At 41.0% G+C, this 18724-nt stretch overlaps 1 protein-coding gene across 3 annotated transcripts in view; it reads right to left on the reverse strand.

Annotated features, from left to right (window-relative positions):
* The window catches only part of mcf2l2 (MCF.2 cell line derived transforming sequence-like 2), a 367682-nt gene that overhangs the window by 186371 nt on the left and 162587 nt on the right, over window positions 1-18724 (reverse strand). For all 3 annotated transcript variants that reach the window (XM_033032171.1, XM_033032172.1, XM_033032170.1), the window contains exons 8-11: window positions 7634-7758; window positions 4062-4176; window positions 751-870; window positions 87-278 (exon numbers count right to left, since the gene is read on the reverse strand). In XM_033032171.1, the coding sequence (XP_032888062.1) occupies window positions 87-278; window positions 751-870; window positions 4062-4176; window positions 7634-7758 (552 nt within the window). The remainder of the gene's footprint in view (window positions 1-86; window positions 279-750; window positions 871-4061; window positions 4177-7633; window positions 7759-18724) is intronic.

The raw sequence follows: 18724 nt of genomic DNA on the forward strand, positions 1-18724 counted from the left end.
AAAGAAAAGAAAATTAAATTATTAACAAAGGAATATCACTAAACAGTCATCTGTTTAATTGTTGAAGATTAGAACCAGTAAATTACGCTATCCAGTTGCCTGTGGACTTCAAGTGATCTTCCAAGCACGTCATTCTTTTTCTTCTTTTCATTGATAAAATCATCACATATTCGCCTGAGTTCATTGCACTTTGGTCGGATGGAATCGATGGCATAGTGGTTGCTTTGGATAAGCTGGTCCCCAAGTAGAGCTAAAGATTGTGCCTTTCCTAAGGATTCCTGCAAAGATGTGAAACAATATAAAGTAACAGTCACAAGATGCAAGATAGACAATCGACAATAGGTGCAGGAGGAGGCCATTCGGCCCTTGAATGCAGACTTAAATTGTTTCAACTGATATGCAGTTTTTTTTTAAAAGCCATGTGTTAGAAATTAAAATCTGTTGCTTGTACGCTTCATGTTTTATGATACTAATTTCACCATTAAAATGAAGGATTTCTAGAATTATTATGCTGGTGTTGTTTATATGTGGGATTCTAGACTACTAACTGAGGAAATAATTGGAATATGAAATAAGTACATTTCAACCTTGGAAGGATGGACATGTGAATGGTTAATTAGTGACGCAATGCCTATTCTGCAGTGTAAAATAAAATGTTGTTGCGATTTGCTATGGGATTAGAACATTTCATCGGAGTAAATATGGGGAACCTCATGTGTAAACTTTGAAGGTTGTATTAATATTGTTTACCTGTGCTTTCTCTTCTTGGAGTTTAAGTTCCTTTAGGAGGTGTTCCACACATGGTGCACTGTCTCCAATGTCAGTGAACGAAGCCTGTGTTTCCATCAGACAATCCAGAATGATCTTCACCTGCAAGCAGACAAAACCTTTATCCAAATTCCTACCCTTTGCTGCAATTTTGTCAGAATATTTCAAAATCATATTTGATTTTTCAGTGGCCATGAGTTGAGATCTCCAACCTTTGAGTTGGACAAAATATGTTTAGTATTTCAACAATATTATATGATTAGGTAAGATTGAATCTCATTTTAATACTAATACTATGACGTGCCAATACAACTGGTTGCAAAGATAGAAATGGGCAGGAGAAAAGGTTGCATTATGAAAGCTCAGCATTTTACCCAAGTATGGATTTTCCAATGTGTTGTAATAAAAATACAACATTTATTTATTTTTAATAAATCTGTTTTTCTAATACTCCATTGATACTCAACACAATATGTCTAATAACATCTCCAGGGAAAATTGTTATCTGAACAAGCAGCCCATTCCTGTCAAGAATTGTGCATTTATATTTGGGATTTCCAGAACTTATGGAAATAACAAAAACACTAGCATGTGATAAATATTTGGGTGCTGCTAATTCTGGACTGATTGTTAGCCTGGCCACTGAAAAACACCTTTGTTTTTGAAATAATGAAACTGACTGAGGTCCAAGTTCAAAACTCCCAGAAAATGGCAACACAAGTAGATAGAGTGGTGAAGAAGGCATTGCCTTCATTGGTTGGGGCATTGAGTGTGAAAGCCAGGAATCATGGTGCAGCATTATAGCACTTTGGTTGGTTTTGACAAAAACTTCAATATAGAGGAAGGGGCTATATGCATTGGCTATTAATTGCTATTGGCTATTAATTGCTGAGTCAACATGCAAGTAATTAGTTTTGATCCAGCCAATTAAATATCCTTATCAAAGGAAATATTGGTGTTGTGATATCTATTCTCTTTGCTCGGTAAAATTCTAATTACTGCCTAAGGTCTTTGCAATCTGATGCTTGTTGATTCGTGTTTTATTTGCACTCTGCTTAGCTGCCTAAGCAACATTGCTTCCTTGTTTTATCCTACAGAGCCTATTTGTTGTCCTGGAAGCGCTTACTGAAATGTGATAGCTTACAATGAACTGTTCTGTCAGGTTTAACAATTGAATGTCGTCTGTTATTGACATTTAATTTTTACAGGAAATTGTGAACAAAAAAAATCATAATGTGTACGGCTAAACGTAAATAATATGTAGGATAATAAGTTTGAACTTAACAGCAATTGTACTGGTCTAGGGGTTTCATCGCACATTCGCAGATGGAATGTAGTTCATTATTGACCTGAAAAATAATAGCCTTTATAAAAAGATTATTAAATTTTCAACTTGTGCTTTAGCTTCGATACTTTCACTCGAGTTCATCATAGAAAATATTTTGGAGTCAGCGAGAAACTTGCCACAGGATTCGTAGCCTCTAACTAACTATTGAAGCCTCGTACTTATGTGGCTAATCAATCTATGTTTCTGATCAATCGTAACCCCAGGCCGTTGACGAAGGAGCAGGTGGTGATGCCACTGAACATCAAATGGAGATGGTTAGATCCTTTCTTGCCTGGAGGCAGTAGGAGGTCAGGCCGCATTTAGCGTATTGTGAGCAATTTTGGGCCCCATATCTGAGGAAGGATGTGCTGGCTTTGGAGAGGAGGTTTACGAGAATGATCCCAGGAATGAGTGGGCTAACATATGATGAGTGTTTGACGGCACAGGGCCTGTACTCGCTGGAGTTTTGGAAGGTTGATGGGAAACCTCGTTGAAGCTTACCGAATAGAGAAAGGCTTGGATAAAGTGGATGTGGAGAGGATGTTTCCACTATTGGGAGAGTCTAGAGGTCATAGCCACAGAATTAAAGGACGTTTTTTTAGGAAGGAGATGAAGAGGAAATTCTTTAGTCTGAGGGTGGAATTCATTGCCACAGAAGGCTGTGGAGGCCGTCAGTGGATATTTTTAAGGCAGAGATAGATAGATTCTTGATTAGTATGGGTGTCAAGGGTTATGGGGAGAAAGGAGGAGAATGGGGTTAGGAGGGGGAGAGAGAGATCAGCCATGATTGAATGGTGTAGATGGGCCAAATGGCCTAATTCTGCTCCTTTCACGTATGAAGTATTTACGTGTCAATTCTGAGTCGATGCTTTGATGCATGTTGGTAATGTTTGGCTTCATTACTAGTGAGTTGCAAGTGCAATCGAACACTGAAATCATCAGCAAACATTCACCTTGTGTTAAAGGGAAGTTCAATAGTGGTGCAGCATTCTGGGCCAAGGGATTTCCTAGAATGCAGGGGAGTGGCCTTTAACCATTTCAACCATCTTCCTTTGAGCCACACACAATACCGCAGCCATTTGAGACTCTTCCCCTTGAGTATCGTCAACTTTGACCAGGATGTTTTGATAGTAAGGGAAGACATATTCATCACCTACTTTGAAATCTGGTATTTGGTTAACATTTAAATGTTACTTGAGGGATAAGTATTGGATTCAAGAAAGAACCATTAACCTTTCTTAAAAAAAACGATGATATATTTGATGACCACATGAGAAAGTAGAAATTACTTTCATTTAATTTCTCATCCAACTGTTGGTTGGATACCAGCAGTACCTTCCATGGTGGGTTGGCCTGCCAGTCTACACCTCAAGACCCGGATCATAAGGACTGAAAGTGACAACCTTATGACTTATAAGTGGTTCATTCCTGCCACTTCACTTGAGATTTGGTTTAGTTTAGAGATGCAGTGCAGAAACAGGCCCTTCGGCCCACCCAGTCCTCACTGACCACTGATCCTGCACATTAACACTGGCCTACTCGCACTAGAGACAACTTTACACTTATACCAATCCAATGAACCTACAAACCTGTATGTGTTTGGAGTGTGGGAGGAAACCAAAGATCTCAGAGACAATAGGTGCAGGAGTAGGCCATTCGGCCCTTCGAGCCAGCACCGTCATTCACTGTGATCATGGCTGATCATCCACAATCAGTACCCCATTCCTGCCTTCTCCCAAGATCATTTCAGCATCTGCAGTTCCTTCTGCAGATGACCCATGCAGGTCACGGGGAGAAGGTACAAACTCCGTACAGACAGCACCCGTGGTTGGGGTCGGACCCAGGTGGGCACTGTGAGGTAGTAGCTCTACCACTACGCCACCATGCTGCCTGACATAATGGGACTCATTTGATATTTGAAATCGGCATGAAGCACAAAATAATAAATTTGCATGCTGAAAGGCACCTCACGGAAGTCTTGTTCAAAATCCCGAAGCTGTAGGCATTGTTCAAGTTTGAGATGGTGTTTGGACCAAAACTGGTCAAAGGCATTTTCAGTTTCATCCAGCTGTATGAGTAACCTATCACACAGAATTTTGCATTACAAAAACATTACAACTTGAACAGCAAGAGGTACTGAAGATAAAATATACAGTGAATTATTACATACTTTCAAACTATAGGTTAAAATGAAGTTTCCAATATAAAATAATGAATATCAATACAGCTGGTTTAAAAAAAATTAAAAAATGTAAGTAAATGGTAGCAAAAACACCATATTTCTGTCATCCAGCCAAGCTGCCCTGGGTTTTAAGGAACTGCAGATGCTGGTTTACACCGAAGAAAGACACACAAAATGCTGGAGTAACTCAGCGGGACAGGCAGCATCTCTGGAGAGAAGGAATGGGTGACATTTCAAGTCGAGACCCTTCATCAGACAGGGTCAGGGGAGAGGGAGTCTAGAACTATGGAAGGGTAATGCCCCTGTCCCACTTAGGAAACCTGAACGGAAACCTCTGGAGACTTTGCGCCCCACCCAAGGTTTTCGTGCGGTTCCCGGAGGTAGCAGGTAGTGGAAGCAGGTAGGGAGACTGATAAAAACCTCCGGGAACCGCACGGAAACCTTGGGTGGGGCGCAAAGTCTCCAGAGGTTTCCGTTCAGGTTTCCTAAGTGGTACAGGGGCATAAAGTGTGAAAGCATAGTTTAATTGATCCAAGCACATGAGTGCTGAGGTTGGGTTGTGGTGGGGTGGAAATTCATCAAAATATTTGCAGGTACTCACAGCCCATGATCTGCTGGAAAGCACGCATGAACACCTGTTTGATAAAGAGCAGGATCATTTTTGGCTTTGATCCTTATATTGTTTGAGATGCCCATTACCACACCAATATAGCATCACATATCATGAACATTCCGTCTCGACTTCCTGGCTAATATTAATTACCAGTTGTGAATTGATTTTTAAAATAAAATTGTGCCAACTAAACCAAATTCCACCAATAGTTAATGTTTTTAAATGAGGAGAGAAAGATATTTTCATTTAAAAGAATGGAGTATGTTCTGCTGAGCCTGTGTGGTGTCGAGAAAATCTGACCTGCTTAATATTCTCAATGAGAGGCATGCAGACAGCATCATTTAATTTTCATGCTGTCAATACCCCCTGCATTGAATCTCTCTATTATTGAGATTCCATTATCGTTTCTTTTGTACATTATTTTCCTTTCCTAGACCTGGGATTTCGTAAGGCCTCTCCTCTCAGTTTTCACCATGCTGCACTGAGTAATCTTTAAGACACAATTAGCAAAACTCCACATTTGCAAATTGATTTGAATTTTTTTTTTCCAACCATGCATTTTGTAAAGTACCATGATTACATTTGTCTACCATACAAATGATTCATATCTATTAAATCAAATGCAAGTTATGTCCACATCACTAGCAGTCACATAGTAATAGGTATGAAAAAATAAAAAATCTTTGGCTTTTTGTCTTGTTCTTCCCATGATATAGTGGAACAAAGTTCTTATATATTACCATGATTCAATATAAAATATAGCTTTCAATTTCTGATGGTGATTCATTGAACTGAACTCAATACAACTTTGTTATTAACTGTCAATTTATAGAACTGTCAAATAAAGTTAATATTAACATAGTTTTGGACATTGTTCAATTTCAGATTTGGCTAAAACAGTAGTGGCAGGAGTCGAATTGCATAATTTGTCATTTCTCAGCTTGGAATTGATATGGATTCAGATCAAACAGATCAACATCACTTGCAATAATAGAATCAATTGAAGATATCACAAACGCTATTGACAATAAACCATATGCAGCTGGGATATTTATTGATATAAAGAAAGCATTTGATACGATCAATCATTATATTTCAGTGTTGGGTCCAAAACTATTCATCATGTATATAAACGACATTTGTAATGTGTCCAATGCCTTGAGGTGGTCTTGTTTGCAGACGACACGAATATTTTTTGTTCTGGGGAGAATTTAAAACAACTACAGGACAAAATAACAAAAGAAATGGGCAAACTGAAAACATGGTTTGACAGGAACAAAATATAATTAAACTTGAGCAAAACCAAAATAATGTTATTTGGTAATTGCAGAACAAATACACAAGCAAATATAAAGATAAATGGGGTTGAAATTGAACGAGTTCATGAAAATAAATTTCTTGGGGTTATAATGGATGATAGAATCAGCTGGAAATCACACATTAAACATGTACAATCCAAACTGTCAAAAAGCATTTCTGTATTACACAAAGTTAAGCAGGTTCTGGATCACAAATCACTCCGCATTCTCTACTGTTCACTAATCTTACCCTATTTAAATTACTGTGCAGAGGTCTGGGGCAATAACTATAAAAGTTCGCTACATTCATTAACTATTCTGCAAAATAGAGCAATACGTATTATTCACAATGTCAGGTATCTGGGTCACACTAATCCATTATTCTTTACATCTTCGTTGTACATGGTTCATGTTACAATGACAATAAAGAAACTATTCTATTCTTACAGTCAAAATTATTAAAATTAGAAGATTTGGTTGCATTTAAAACAGCACAGATAATGTTTAGGGCCAAAAATAAAAACTTACCTGGAAATATACAAAAATTATTCAATGAGCGAGTGGGGGGTTATAATTTAAGAAGAATATTTAATTTTAAGGTACAAAGAGTCCGCACGACCAGAAATACTTTTTGTATTTCGGTCTGTGGAGTAGGATTGTGGAACAGTTTGAATGTGGAGTTAAAGCAATGTCCAAACATGAACCAGTTCAAAATGACATACAAAACACTTTTTTTCACAAGGTACAGGGATGAAGGGGATGGTTGACAAACAGGGGTTAATGTTTATTTATTATTTTATTTATTATTTATTTATGTTTTTTGGTTACTTCATACATATTACTTGTATGTGTATATCAGTTGTATGTATATATATGTCTGTATGCATCTCTAAAAATTGTCTGGGGTATTATTATGATTAATTAATTAATTATTAAATATGGAAGAAGGATTTAGGGAGAAGGGGTGAGATTAATAAGTTATTCTTCTTCTCACTCCTTTTCGAGCTTGTAAAGAAAAAGTGTTTAAATTTTGCTTTATGCTTTTCATTGCTTTGCAAATATTGCCTGGAATGTCCAATTGTTTAACTATTTCGATTTTGTTGTTGTTATTTATTCCTATTTATGTCTTTACTTGTTCGGAACAAATAAACAAATCAAATCAAATCAAATATGAAAGTTCTCAATTAGTCAGTGAAATAATGAACAGACAATGCACAAATTCATAAGATGAAGTCTTCAATGTTGACATTTGTCTATCTTTAAAAAAAAAAAGTTATTTCTGGTATGGAATTATTAGAGGCATCCTGATTATTTAATTGGATTTGTAAAATATTTTGTATTCTTAAACACAGATTGGCTCAGTGTCAGTGGTGGCACCATTCATGTTTTAGTTATGAAATTATGTTGTAAAGAAAAAAAAGTCTGATGTGAAGACTCCCACTGACCTTTCAACAGTAGCCATATTTTCCAGTTCATCGGAATTCAGCGTATAGGTAGGATTTTTAGTAAGTGGCTCCTTAATACACACTATTAACGTATTGCCTTCTTTAACTGCCAATTTCAGTTTATCCTGAGAAAAGCAAGAACCATTGCTTTAAAATAACACCTGAAACCTTAAATTATGAGCATTTGCAATAAAAGAAAGATGTTACACATCACTTGAATGAACAAACATTATTTGCAGATTTTGTAATGAGAATAATGGAATGTAAATTGTGTGATACTGAACAAAATAGCAAATTGTTACAAACCACTTTCATTGGAATTATTGATTTTTTTTTAAATGTATGCACTGCTAGAGTATGAAAAATGTCCGCATATTTATTAACTTTCTGTAAAGTTGCACAAAGATAACAGATTTGATTACTTTAGCATGTGAGACATGCTTTCTCATGGAGTGAGCTGTGATGTGGGATAAATATCTACAAATATAGCATTTGATTATGGAAAGCAATAAATGTGCCAAACCTTCTAAGAAAATGTAATCAGTCTTGCAATGTTTATCTCTGTGTCATGACCTCTGTTTAAATGAGAATGAAACATGAGGATTACATTTGTCTGAGTATATATTTAGCTCCAGATCTTCACTTTGTTGAATTATCCTGATATGGCCACAAACAACATTTAAACAGTCCCAGAGCCATACATTGCAGAACATTGTAGGAAGGAATTGCAGGTGCTGGTTTATACCGAAGATAGACACAAAATACTGGAGTAACTCAGCGGGACAGGCAGCATCTCTGGAGAGGAGGAATGGGTGACATTTCAGGTTGAGATCCTGCTTCAGACTGAAACATCACCCATTCCTTCAATCCAGAGATGCTGCCTGTTACCGAGTTATTCCAGTATTCTGTGTCTATCATTGCAGAACAGTGTTAGATGAGAAGTTTGCTTGCTGATCATTGACAGATTCCTAATTGTGGTCACCATAACTGGTAAAATAACCCTTTGTCTACACTGGGGATAAAATGTCACTGGATCCTAATCTTCCAACAACATCTGCTTCATCAGTTGATTTTGGGAGGAACAGGAATGAAGGACATAGAAGTATTCTCCAAAGCAGGACATCCTGATGACATGTATTGCCTTGGCCTGAATTTAGAACAATGGTAAGCACAGAAAATCATCAGAGACTGGAAGAATTAGATAACAGCTGGCTTTTGAGTTAAGTCGCAGTGATTCTGCTTCTAATAACAGTTTTTATCCACGAGTAGTTGCTCTACTCAACAGCCAAAAATCTGTAGGCTCCCTTTGATCTGGTATTTTGTTGGTTCACATGCTTGATCAATGGTGTTTTATCATTACTGTCTTATTGTTATTAATGTTTAATGTTTTCTGAGTCATTCGTAACTGTCACTGTATGTCATGTTGTAACTTGTGGGCGGAGCACCATGGCAAATTCCTTGTATGTGAATATATGGCCAATAACATGGCCGTCCGAAGGGGGGTGCGTTGGGTGCGACTGCACCCTCCTTTTTCCCCCCCCAGAGTAAGAAAAAAATCCCGAGGGAAAAAAAAAAAAAAAAAATCAGAAAAGAAATCAGTGTTTCCACTTTGTCGGAAAAGCGCCCGAAATTCTGGTTCGCTGGATGATTTGGGAGAAAATAATGCGACCATCCGTGCCTGCGCAGTGGGCCCGGGCGGGATCAGACTGCCATTTGCACTCCACACATTGAGCTCGATACCTCGTGTCGTCTACTCCAGGTAAGTAGTGGAATATTGCGTTGCAGGAGGGGGAGTCTGTTTTTTATCCTCAGTTCAAACTACCCATCAGTGGGTCTAATCTGGCCCACGGGATAAGGGGGTGCCCATTTCTCCGGGCCCGGGGGGGGGGGGGGGGGGGTGCGGGGTGCGGTGTCTGCCCGCCCGGTCCAGTGTCTCCATCTGTGGCGTCGGAGCCTCACGAACGACCGTTCTCCCGTCGCCGGGCAGGAGTGGCTGAATCTGAACCCAGCGGCAGTAGCCCTAACACCAGATGCCGCTCCCCTAGCTTCCCCCAAGCCATCTTCCCCCCACGCCACCCCTGCTGAACCCCCGCTGGCCCACGCCACCCCCGCTGGGCACACGCCACCTACATCGCCCCCCGCCTGCTGGACCCCTGCTGGGCCCGCGCCACCTTCACCTTCGCCTCCCCCCCCCACCAGAAAGAGAGGGGGATGTGGGAGGGGGAGAGAGAGAGGGGAAGGGAGGGGAGAGAGAGAGATGGGGAGGGAAGATGGCAAGGGGGATTATCTTTAGTGAGATTGCTAAATTAAGGTAGGTTTTAGAGCTATGATATTTTCTCCTCCATATGAATAATTTTAAACAATATCAAATAATATCAAACAATTGGAACTGCTTTCTTTTCCTTGATAACAACACTGAAAAATATGAATTCCATAGTTTGTGACATAAATATACATTTTTATGGGATCAATATATACAGATGTAACATTTCCATTTCGAGATGGGGGGGGGGGGCAAATATGCGTCAAGCCGATAGCCTAATCGTTAAAGAGTTAAAAGATAGCCTAATCGATAAAGAGCTGAGAAGAGGAATCAGAGCTGCCAAGGAAAGGTACTATGAGAAGTTGAGGAGCTAGTGACTCTTCTTCAGTTTAGAAGGGCATGCAAGAGATCACCAGCTATAAGAGGAAAGCCCCCCCGCTCTTTGGACAATCACTCAGCTGACGAACAACCTGAATGAGTTTTACTGCAGGTTTGAAAATCAGAAACGTAACCCTGGTACCCCCTCCCCAACAAACACAGCCAGACCCCAGTCTGCAAAGAATGGACCCTCTCCTTCCCTTTCACTACTTCACACCTACTTAAGGCAAGAGTCCAATATGAAAAGAGTGGACCCTTTCCCACCCCAACCAACACTTCACACCCAATTACTCATGTTTTACCAGTCGCTGCAAAGATGTACTGTCCCTGCTTCAAAGTCTCCACTATTGCCCCTGTACCCAAAAAGGTAAGGATTACTGGTCTTAATGACTACGGGCTTGTCGCACTGATCTCTGTAGTCATGGAGACCGTTGAAAGGCTTGTGCTGGCCAAGCTGAAAAATATCACAATCCCTCTGCTGGACCCTCTGCATTTTGCATATTGGGTCAATAGATCTGTGGATGACGCAGTCAATCTGGGCCTGCACTTCATCCTCCAGCACCTAGACCACCAGGGGACCTATGCGAGGATTTTGTTTGTTGATTTTAGCTCTGCATTCAACACCATTGTGCCAGAGCTACTACGCTAATAATTTTCTGAGTTGACTGCGCCTGAACCTCTCTGTCAGTGGATCACCGCTTTCTGACAGACAGGAAGCAGCATGTGAGACAGGAAAGCATATCTCGGACCCGCAAACGCTTAGCATAGGAGCACCGCAAGATGCGTACTCTACCCTCTCCTCTACTCTCGCCACACCAATGACTGCACCTCCACAGACACCTCTGTCAAGCTTCCCAAGTTTGCGGTCGACACAACCCTGATTGGACTGATCCAGGATGGGGATTTCTGTACTCTTTTCAGTTTGACATCTTTCCTGTAACATGGTGCCCAGAACTGAACACAATATTCTAAATGCGGTCTCACCAACGTCTTATACAGCTGCAACATGACCTCCCAACTTCTATACTCAATACTGATGAAGGCCAAAGTGCCAAAATACTCTTTGACCACCTGATATACCTGCGACATGACCTTCAAGGAACCATGCAACCATCAACCATTCCTCTGCCCACCTGGCTAATTGATCCAGATCCTGCTGCAATCTTTCACAACCATCTTCACTATATGCAAAACCACTCACTTCTGTATCATCAGCAAACTTGCTAATCTTGCCCTGTTCTGTGACATTTCACAGAGTGCTGGAGTAACTCAGCGGGTCAGGCTGAGTATAGAAGTTGGGAGGTCATGTTGCAGTTGCATAGGAAGTTGGTAAAGCCGCATTCATAGTATTGTGTTCAGTTCTGGGCACCATGTTATAGGAAAGATGTCATCAAACTGGAAAGGGTACAGTGAAGATTTACGAGGATGTTGCCAGGACTAGAGGGCCAGAGCTATAGGGAGAGGTTGAGTAGGCTGGGACTCTATTTCATGGAGCACAGGAGGATGAGGGATGATCTAATAAAGGTGTATAAAATCATGATTTGAAAAGATATGCTTGAGTCTTTTGCCCAGAGTAGGTGAATCGAGGTGCAGAGGACATAAGTTTAAGGCGAAGGGCAAAAGATTTAATAGGAATCTGAGGGGTATGTTTTTCACACAAAGGGTGGTAGGTGTATGGAACAAGCTGCCAGAGGAGATAGTTGAGGCAGGGATTATCGCAACATTTAAGAAACAGTTAGACAGGTACATGGATAGGACAGGTTCGGAGGGATATGGATCAAACGTGGGCACGTGGGACTAGTGCAGATGGGACATGCTGGGCCGAAGGGTCTGTTTCCACACTGTATCACTCTATGACTCTATCTTTCCCTCTCAAACCCATTCTCCTGCCTTCTCCCCATTACCTCTGACACCCGTATCAATCAAGAATCTATCAATCTCCTCCTGAAAAATGTCCATTGATTTGACCTCCACAGCTGTCTGTGGCAATGAATTCCACAGTTCACCACCCTCTGACTTAAGAAATTCCTGCTCATCTCCTTCCTAAAAGAATGTCTTTTAATTCCGAGGCTGTGGCCACTGGTCCTGGACTCTCCCACTAGAGGAAACATCCTTTCCACATCCACTCCATCCAGGTTTTTACCAGGCTGGGACAGACGGCAACAGCTTCACACCTTGCCCCAAAGCTTGTGTCCTGCCTTGCATCACCCAAGGCAGCAGAGATGTTATAGGAGAGGGCAAGCACCGTAACAAAGTAGCTCACGATGGTTTGGGTAACATTCAGGAATGTCTATGCATGTCACATCATGAATATTACTGAAGAACGGTCTTGACCCGAAATATAATCTATACCTCTTCTCCAGAGATGCTGCCTGACTCACTGAGTTACTCCAGCACTTGGTGACATAGAAACATAGAAAATAGGTGCAGGAGTAGGCCATTCGGCCCTTCGAGCCTGCACCGCCATTCGATATGATCATGGCTGATCATCCAACTCAGTATCCTGTACCTGCCTTCTCTCCATACCCCCTGATCCCTTTAGCCACAAGGGCCACATCTAATTCCCTCTTAAATATAGCCAATGACTGGCCTCAACTACCTTCTGTGGCAGAGAATTCCACAGATTCACCTGTCACCTATCCACAGATTCACATGTCACCTATCCATGTTTTCCAGAGATGCTGCCTGACCCGCTGAGTTACTCCAGCACTCTGTGAAACGTCACCTATCCATGTTCTCCAGAGATGCTGCCTGACCCGCTGAGTTACTCCAGCACTCTGTGAAACGTCACCTATCCATGTTCTCCAGAGATGCTGCCTGACCCGCTGAGTTACTCCAGCACTCTGTGAAACGTCACCTATCCATGTTCTCCACAGATGCTGCCTGACCCGCTGAGTTACTCCAGCACTCTGTGAAAAGTAGCCTATTCATATTCTCCGCAGATGCTGCCTGACCCGCTGAGTTACTCCAGCACTTTGTGTCTATTTTCCCTTCACCCATCTGCCCAAGCCCACTCTCCACCCTCCTTTCCTATGTTCCTTTCCACCCATAAACCTCTCTCTGCCTTTACATTTCTCTCCTCTTTCAAATCTGTTCTACTTATCTACTTTTCTTCTTAACTTTTTAGTCATAGAATGAGGCAGTGTGGAAACAGGCCCTTCAGCCCAACTTGCCCACACCGACCAACATGTCCCATCTAAACTAGTCCCACTCACACTCGTTTGGCCCATATCCATCTAAATCTGTCCTATCCATGTACGTGTCCAAATGTCTCGTAAACATTACGAAAGGTGGATGAGCTTAGAGCCTGGATTGACACCTGGAAGTATGATGTTGTGGCGATCAGTGAAACATGGTTGCAGGAGAGCTGTGATTGGAAACTAAATATTCCAGGATTTCGTTGCTTCAGGTGTGATAGAATTGGAGGGGCAAGAGGTGGAGGTGTTGCATTGCTTGTCAGGGAAGATATTACAGCAGTGCTTTGGCAGGATAGATTAGAGGGCTCGTCTAGGGAGGCTATTTGGGTGGAACTGAGAAATGGGAAAGGGGTAGCAACACTTATAGGGGTGTATTATAGACCGCCAAATGGGGAGCGAGAATTGGAAGAGCAAATATGTAAGGAGATAGCAGATATTAGTAGTAAGCACAAGGTAGTGATTGTGGGAGATTTCAATTTTCCACACATAGACTGGGAAACACATTCTGTAAATGGGCTGGATGGTTTGGAGTTTGTAAATTGTGCGCAGGATAGTTATTTGCAGCAATACATAGAGGTATCTACTAGAGGTACATAGCAATACATAGAGGTACCTGTTGGACCTCCTGTGAGGAAATGAGACAGGTCAGGTGGCAGAGGTATGTGTTGGGAACAGTTCGGGTCCAGTGATCACAATACCATTAGTTTCAATATAATTATGGAGAGGGTCAGAACTGGACCTAGGGTTGAGATTTTTGATTGGAGAAAGGCTAACTTTGAGGAGATGCGAAAGGATTTAAAAGGAGTGAATTGGGACAGTTTGTTTTATGGGAAAGATGTGGAAGAGAAATGGAGGACATTTAAAGGGGAAATTTTAAGAGTACAGAATCTTTGTGTCCCTGTTCGGGTGAAAGGAAATAGTAAAAATTGGAAAGAGCCATGGTTGTCAAGGCAAATTGGACACTTGGTTCGGAAAAAGAGAGAGATCTACAATAATTATAGGCAGCATGGAGTAAATGAGGTGCTTGAGGAGTATAAAGAATGTAAAAAGAATCTTAAGAAAGAAATTAGAAAACCTAAAAGAAGATATGAGTTTGCTTTGGCAAGTAAGGTGAAAGTAAATCCAAAGGGTTTCTACAGCTATATTAATAGCAAAAGGATAACGAGGGATAAAATTGGTTCATTAGAGAGTCAGAGTGGACAGTTATCTGCAGAGCCAAAAGAGATGGGGGAGATATTGAACAATTTCTTTTCTTCGGTATTCACCAAGGAGAAGGATATTGAATTATGTGAGGTAGGGAAACAAGTAGAGTAGCTATGGAAACTATGAGATTCAAAGAAGAGGAAGTACTGACACTTTTGAAAAATATAAAAGTGGATAGGTCTCCGGGTCCGGACAGGATATTCCCTAGGACATTGAGGGAAGTTAGTGTAGAAATAGCAGGGGCTATGACAGAAATATTTCAAATGTCATTAGAAACGGGAATAGTGCCGGATGTTGTTCCATTGTTTGATATACTGCGCATGTTGTTCTATTGTTTAAAAAGGGTTCTAAGAGTAAACCTAGCAATTATAGACCTGTTAGTTTGACGTCAGTGGCGGGCAAATAAATGTAAAGGATACTTAGAGATAATATATATAAGCATCTGGATAAACAGGGTCTGATTAGGAACAGTCAACATGGATTTGTGCCTGGAAGGTCATGTTTGACTAATCTTCTTGAATTTTTTGAAGAGGTTACTCGGGAAATTGATGAGGGTAAAGCAGTGGATGTTGTATATATGGACTTCAGTAAGGCCTTTGACAAGGTTCCTCATGGAATGTTGGTTAAGAAGGTTCAATTGTTGGGTATTAATGGTGGAGCAGCAAGATGGATTCAACAGTGGCTGAATGGGAGATGCCAGAGAGTAATGGTGGATGGCTGTTTGTCAGGTTGGAGGCCAGTGACTAGTGGGGTGCCACAGGGATCTGTGTTGGGTCCACTGTTGTTTGTCATGTACATCAATGATCTGGATGATGGTGTGGTAAATTGGATTAGTAAGTATGCAGATGATACTAAGATAGGTGGTGTTGTGGATAATGAAGTAGATTTTCAAAGTCTACAGAGAGATTTAGGCCATTTGGAAGAGTGGGCTGAAAGATAGCAGATGGAGTTTAATGCTGATAAGTATGAGGTGCTACATCTTGGCAGAACAAATCAAAATAGGACGTACATGGTAAATGGTAGTGAATTGAGGAATGCAGTTGAACAGAGGGATCTAGGAATAACTGTGCACAGTTCCCTGAAGGTGGAATCTCATGTAGACAGGGTGGTAAAGAAAGCTTTTGGTGTGCTGGCCTTTATAAATCAGAGCATTGATTATAGAAGTTGGGATGTAATGTTAAAATTGTACAAGGCATTGGTGAGGCCAATTCTGGAGTATGTTGTACAATTTTGTTTGCCTAATTATAGGAAGGATGTCAACAAAATAGAGAGAGTACAGAGGAGATTTACTAGAATGTTGCCTGGGTTTCAGCAACTAAGTTACAGAGAAAGGTTGAACAAGTTAGGTCTTTATTCTTTGGAGCGCAGATGGTTAAGGGGGGACTTGATAGAGGTCTTTAAAATGATGAGAGGGATAGACAGAGTTGATGTGGATAAGCTTTTCCCACTGAGAGTAGGGAAGATTCAAACAAGAGGACATGACTTGAGAATTAAGGGACAGAAGTTTAGGGGTAGCATGAGGGGGAACTTCTTTACTCAGAGAGTGGTAGCTGTGTGGAATGAGCTTCCAGTGGAGGTGGTGGAAGCAGGTTCGATTTTATCATCTAAAAATAAATTGGATAGTTATATGGACGGGAAAGGAATTGAGGGTTATGTAGATGGGACTAGGGGAGAATAAGTGTTCAGCACGGACTAGAAGGGCCGAGATGGCATGTTTCCGTGCTGTAATTGTTATATGGTTATATGGTTATATAGTCCCAGCCTTAACTACCTCCTCTGGTAGCTCGTTCCATATACCCAGCACCCTTTGTGTGAAAAAGGTACCTCTCAGATTCCTGTTAATTTCTGAAAAATTGGTCATAAATTTGGTGCAAAAATGCTCCAAAATAAGGCTCAGAATGCATCAGAGAGCATCTAAAACCACAGAGCTTCCTGGGCCCTTAAGCAAGCCCTGTACCCTGGCATCGAGTGACTTCACCCTTCGCGCCCGTGATGTGCGCATTGCGCACATTATTTCACATTAAAATTTTTGTAATCCAGTCATGCCACCCCCCTTTTTGGAAAGCTTCGTACGGGCCTGAATAAACTTACTTACTTACTTACTGGAATGGAGCTCATTCTTGGATGGAAAGCAACGCCTGAAGGATTGGATGCAATAACATTAAACCCAATCTTTAGTGCCTGTGTACTTAGCTATGATACTAAATTGATTTTGATTGGGATATTAACAAGTTTTACGAGCTAAGAATCTTTTGAGAAATGTTTTCCAATGACTTCTGGAAACCAGGTTTTTGTTTCATCTTTGGCTCATTCATTTTTGTAGGGGAAAAGAAAACACAATCATCAGAGGGCATATTTAATGAACAAGTGTTTAATTAATGAAAAATATTAATTGACAATCTGCCTTTATAAGGTTTTGTTGCATCCTGTATAAATGAATGACCATTAACTAAATCTTACATTAAAAAAAAGTGATTGACCTGTTAATCGGGGCCAAACAGTATAGCTACTATGTGTTATTCTCTGGATTGTCATATTTCCTGGAATACTGACGCATATCCATGAAATGACAAATAGAACCACAAAGGACTGAAACCCACACTGCTTCATTGAGGACATTAAATCTAGTCATCTTATTTTTCAACATCAAAATCAAACATATCATTAAATATAATGTTATCAAGCACATTATTTAATGCCTCATGTATTGATGACATATTGTTTAACAGAGGCCTTAATAAATAAAACTGAACCACAGAAATGTATGAGGCCAGGGGTTACTTGTCCTGAGTTCTACATTCCTAGACTATCTGAAAACCAGTGTAAGGTGAGAACGCCAGAGTTTGGAACCATGAGAACTAAAATTATTATGGCTATCTGTAGTGGATAAATCACATTGGGGATTGCAATTACCGATCTGCAGAAATCTCAATGTGAGGCCATCCACTTTGCTGCTTCAAACAAGAAGGCAGAGTATTTTTAAATGATGACACATTGAGACATGGTTTTATTCAAAGGGACCCCTGCAATTTATGTACAGGAAAGATGGGTCAATAGATGACACCATTCCTTGTATGACTTTGACAATAATACCTGGGTGTTGATGCTGTTCATTGACCACAGCTCAGCTTCCAACACTATAATACTCAATAAGCGCATCCCTAAACTTCTGTGAGCTGTTCTTGGGGGTTCCATCTGTAATTGGTTTATGGATATTTGAATAAGAAGACCTCAGTTGGTCTAAATGGTCATAACATTTCCTCCACTGTGATCCTCAACACTGGTGTTCCTCAGGGCTCTGTGTTCTACTCCCTGTACATTCATGACCAAACGGCCTAGCACTACGCCAACTCAATCTTTAGGTCACTGTTGCAGAGGTTAGATCGGCCTTCCTGAGGGTGAACCCACAGAAAGCAACTGGCCCAGACGGTGTTCTTGGCCATGTCCTTAGTAGCTGCGCGGACCAGCTAGCGGGAGTGTTCACAATATCTTTAATCTCTCCCTACTCCGTTCTGAGGTACCCAACTTCTTCAGGAAGACAACCATCGTCCTATTGCCGAAGAAATGCAAGACCTCATGCCTAAAACGACTACCGTCCAATGGCCTTGGCATCCACCATCATGAAATGTTTTGAGAGGCTAATTATGGAACGCATTAAATCCAGTTTACCCAGCGGCCTTGACCCACTGCAGTTCGTCTACCACCACAACAGGTCCATGGACGATGCCATCGCCATCGCCCTACACTCATCCCTGGGACACCAGGATAAGAGAGACACCTACTGTATGTCAGACTCCTATTCATAGACCACAGCTCTGCCTTTAACACTATTATACCCTCCAAGCTCATCACCAAATGCACAGGACTTGGTGTCAGCACTCATCTCTGCAACTGGATCCTCGTCTTCCTGACCAACAGACCCCAATCAGTGAGGATAGGGGACAAATCATCATCTACTATAATCCTCAACACTGGTGCTCCACAAGGATGTGTTCTCAGCCCCCTTCTTTACTCCTTGTACACCCACCACTGTGCAGACAAGTACAAATC

Source organism: Amblyraja radiata, chromosome 13, assembly GCF_010909765.2.
Source record: "Amblyraja radiata isolate CabotCenter1 chromosome 13, sAmbRad1.1.pri, whole genome shotgun sequence".
NCBI lineage: Eukaryota > Metazoa > Chordata > Chondrichthyes > Rajiformes > Rajidae > Amblyraja > Amblyraja radiata.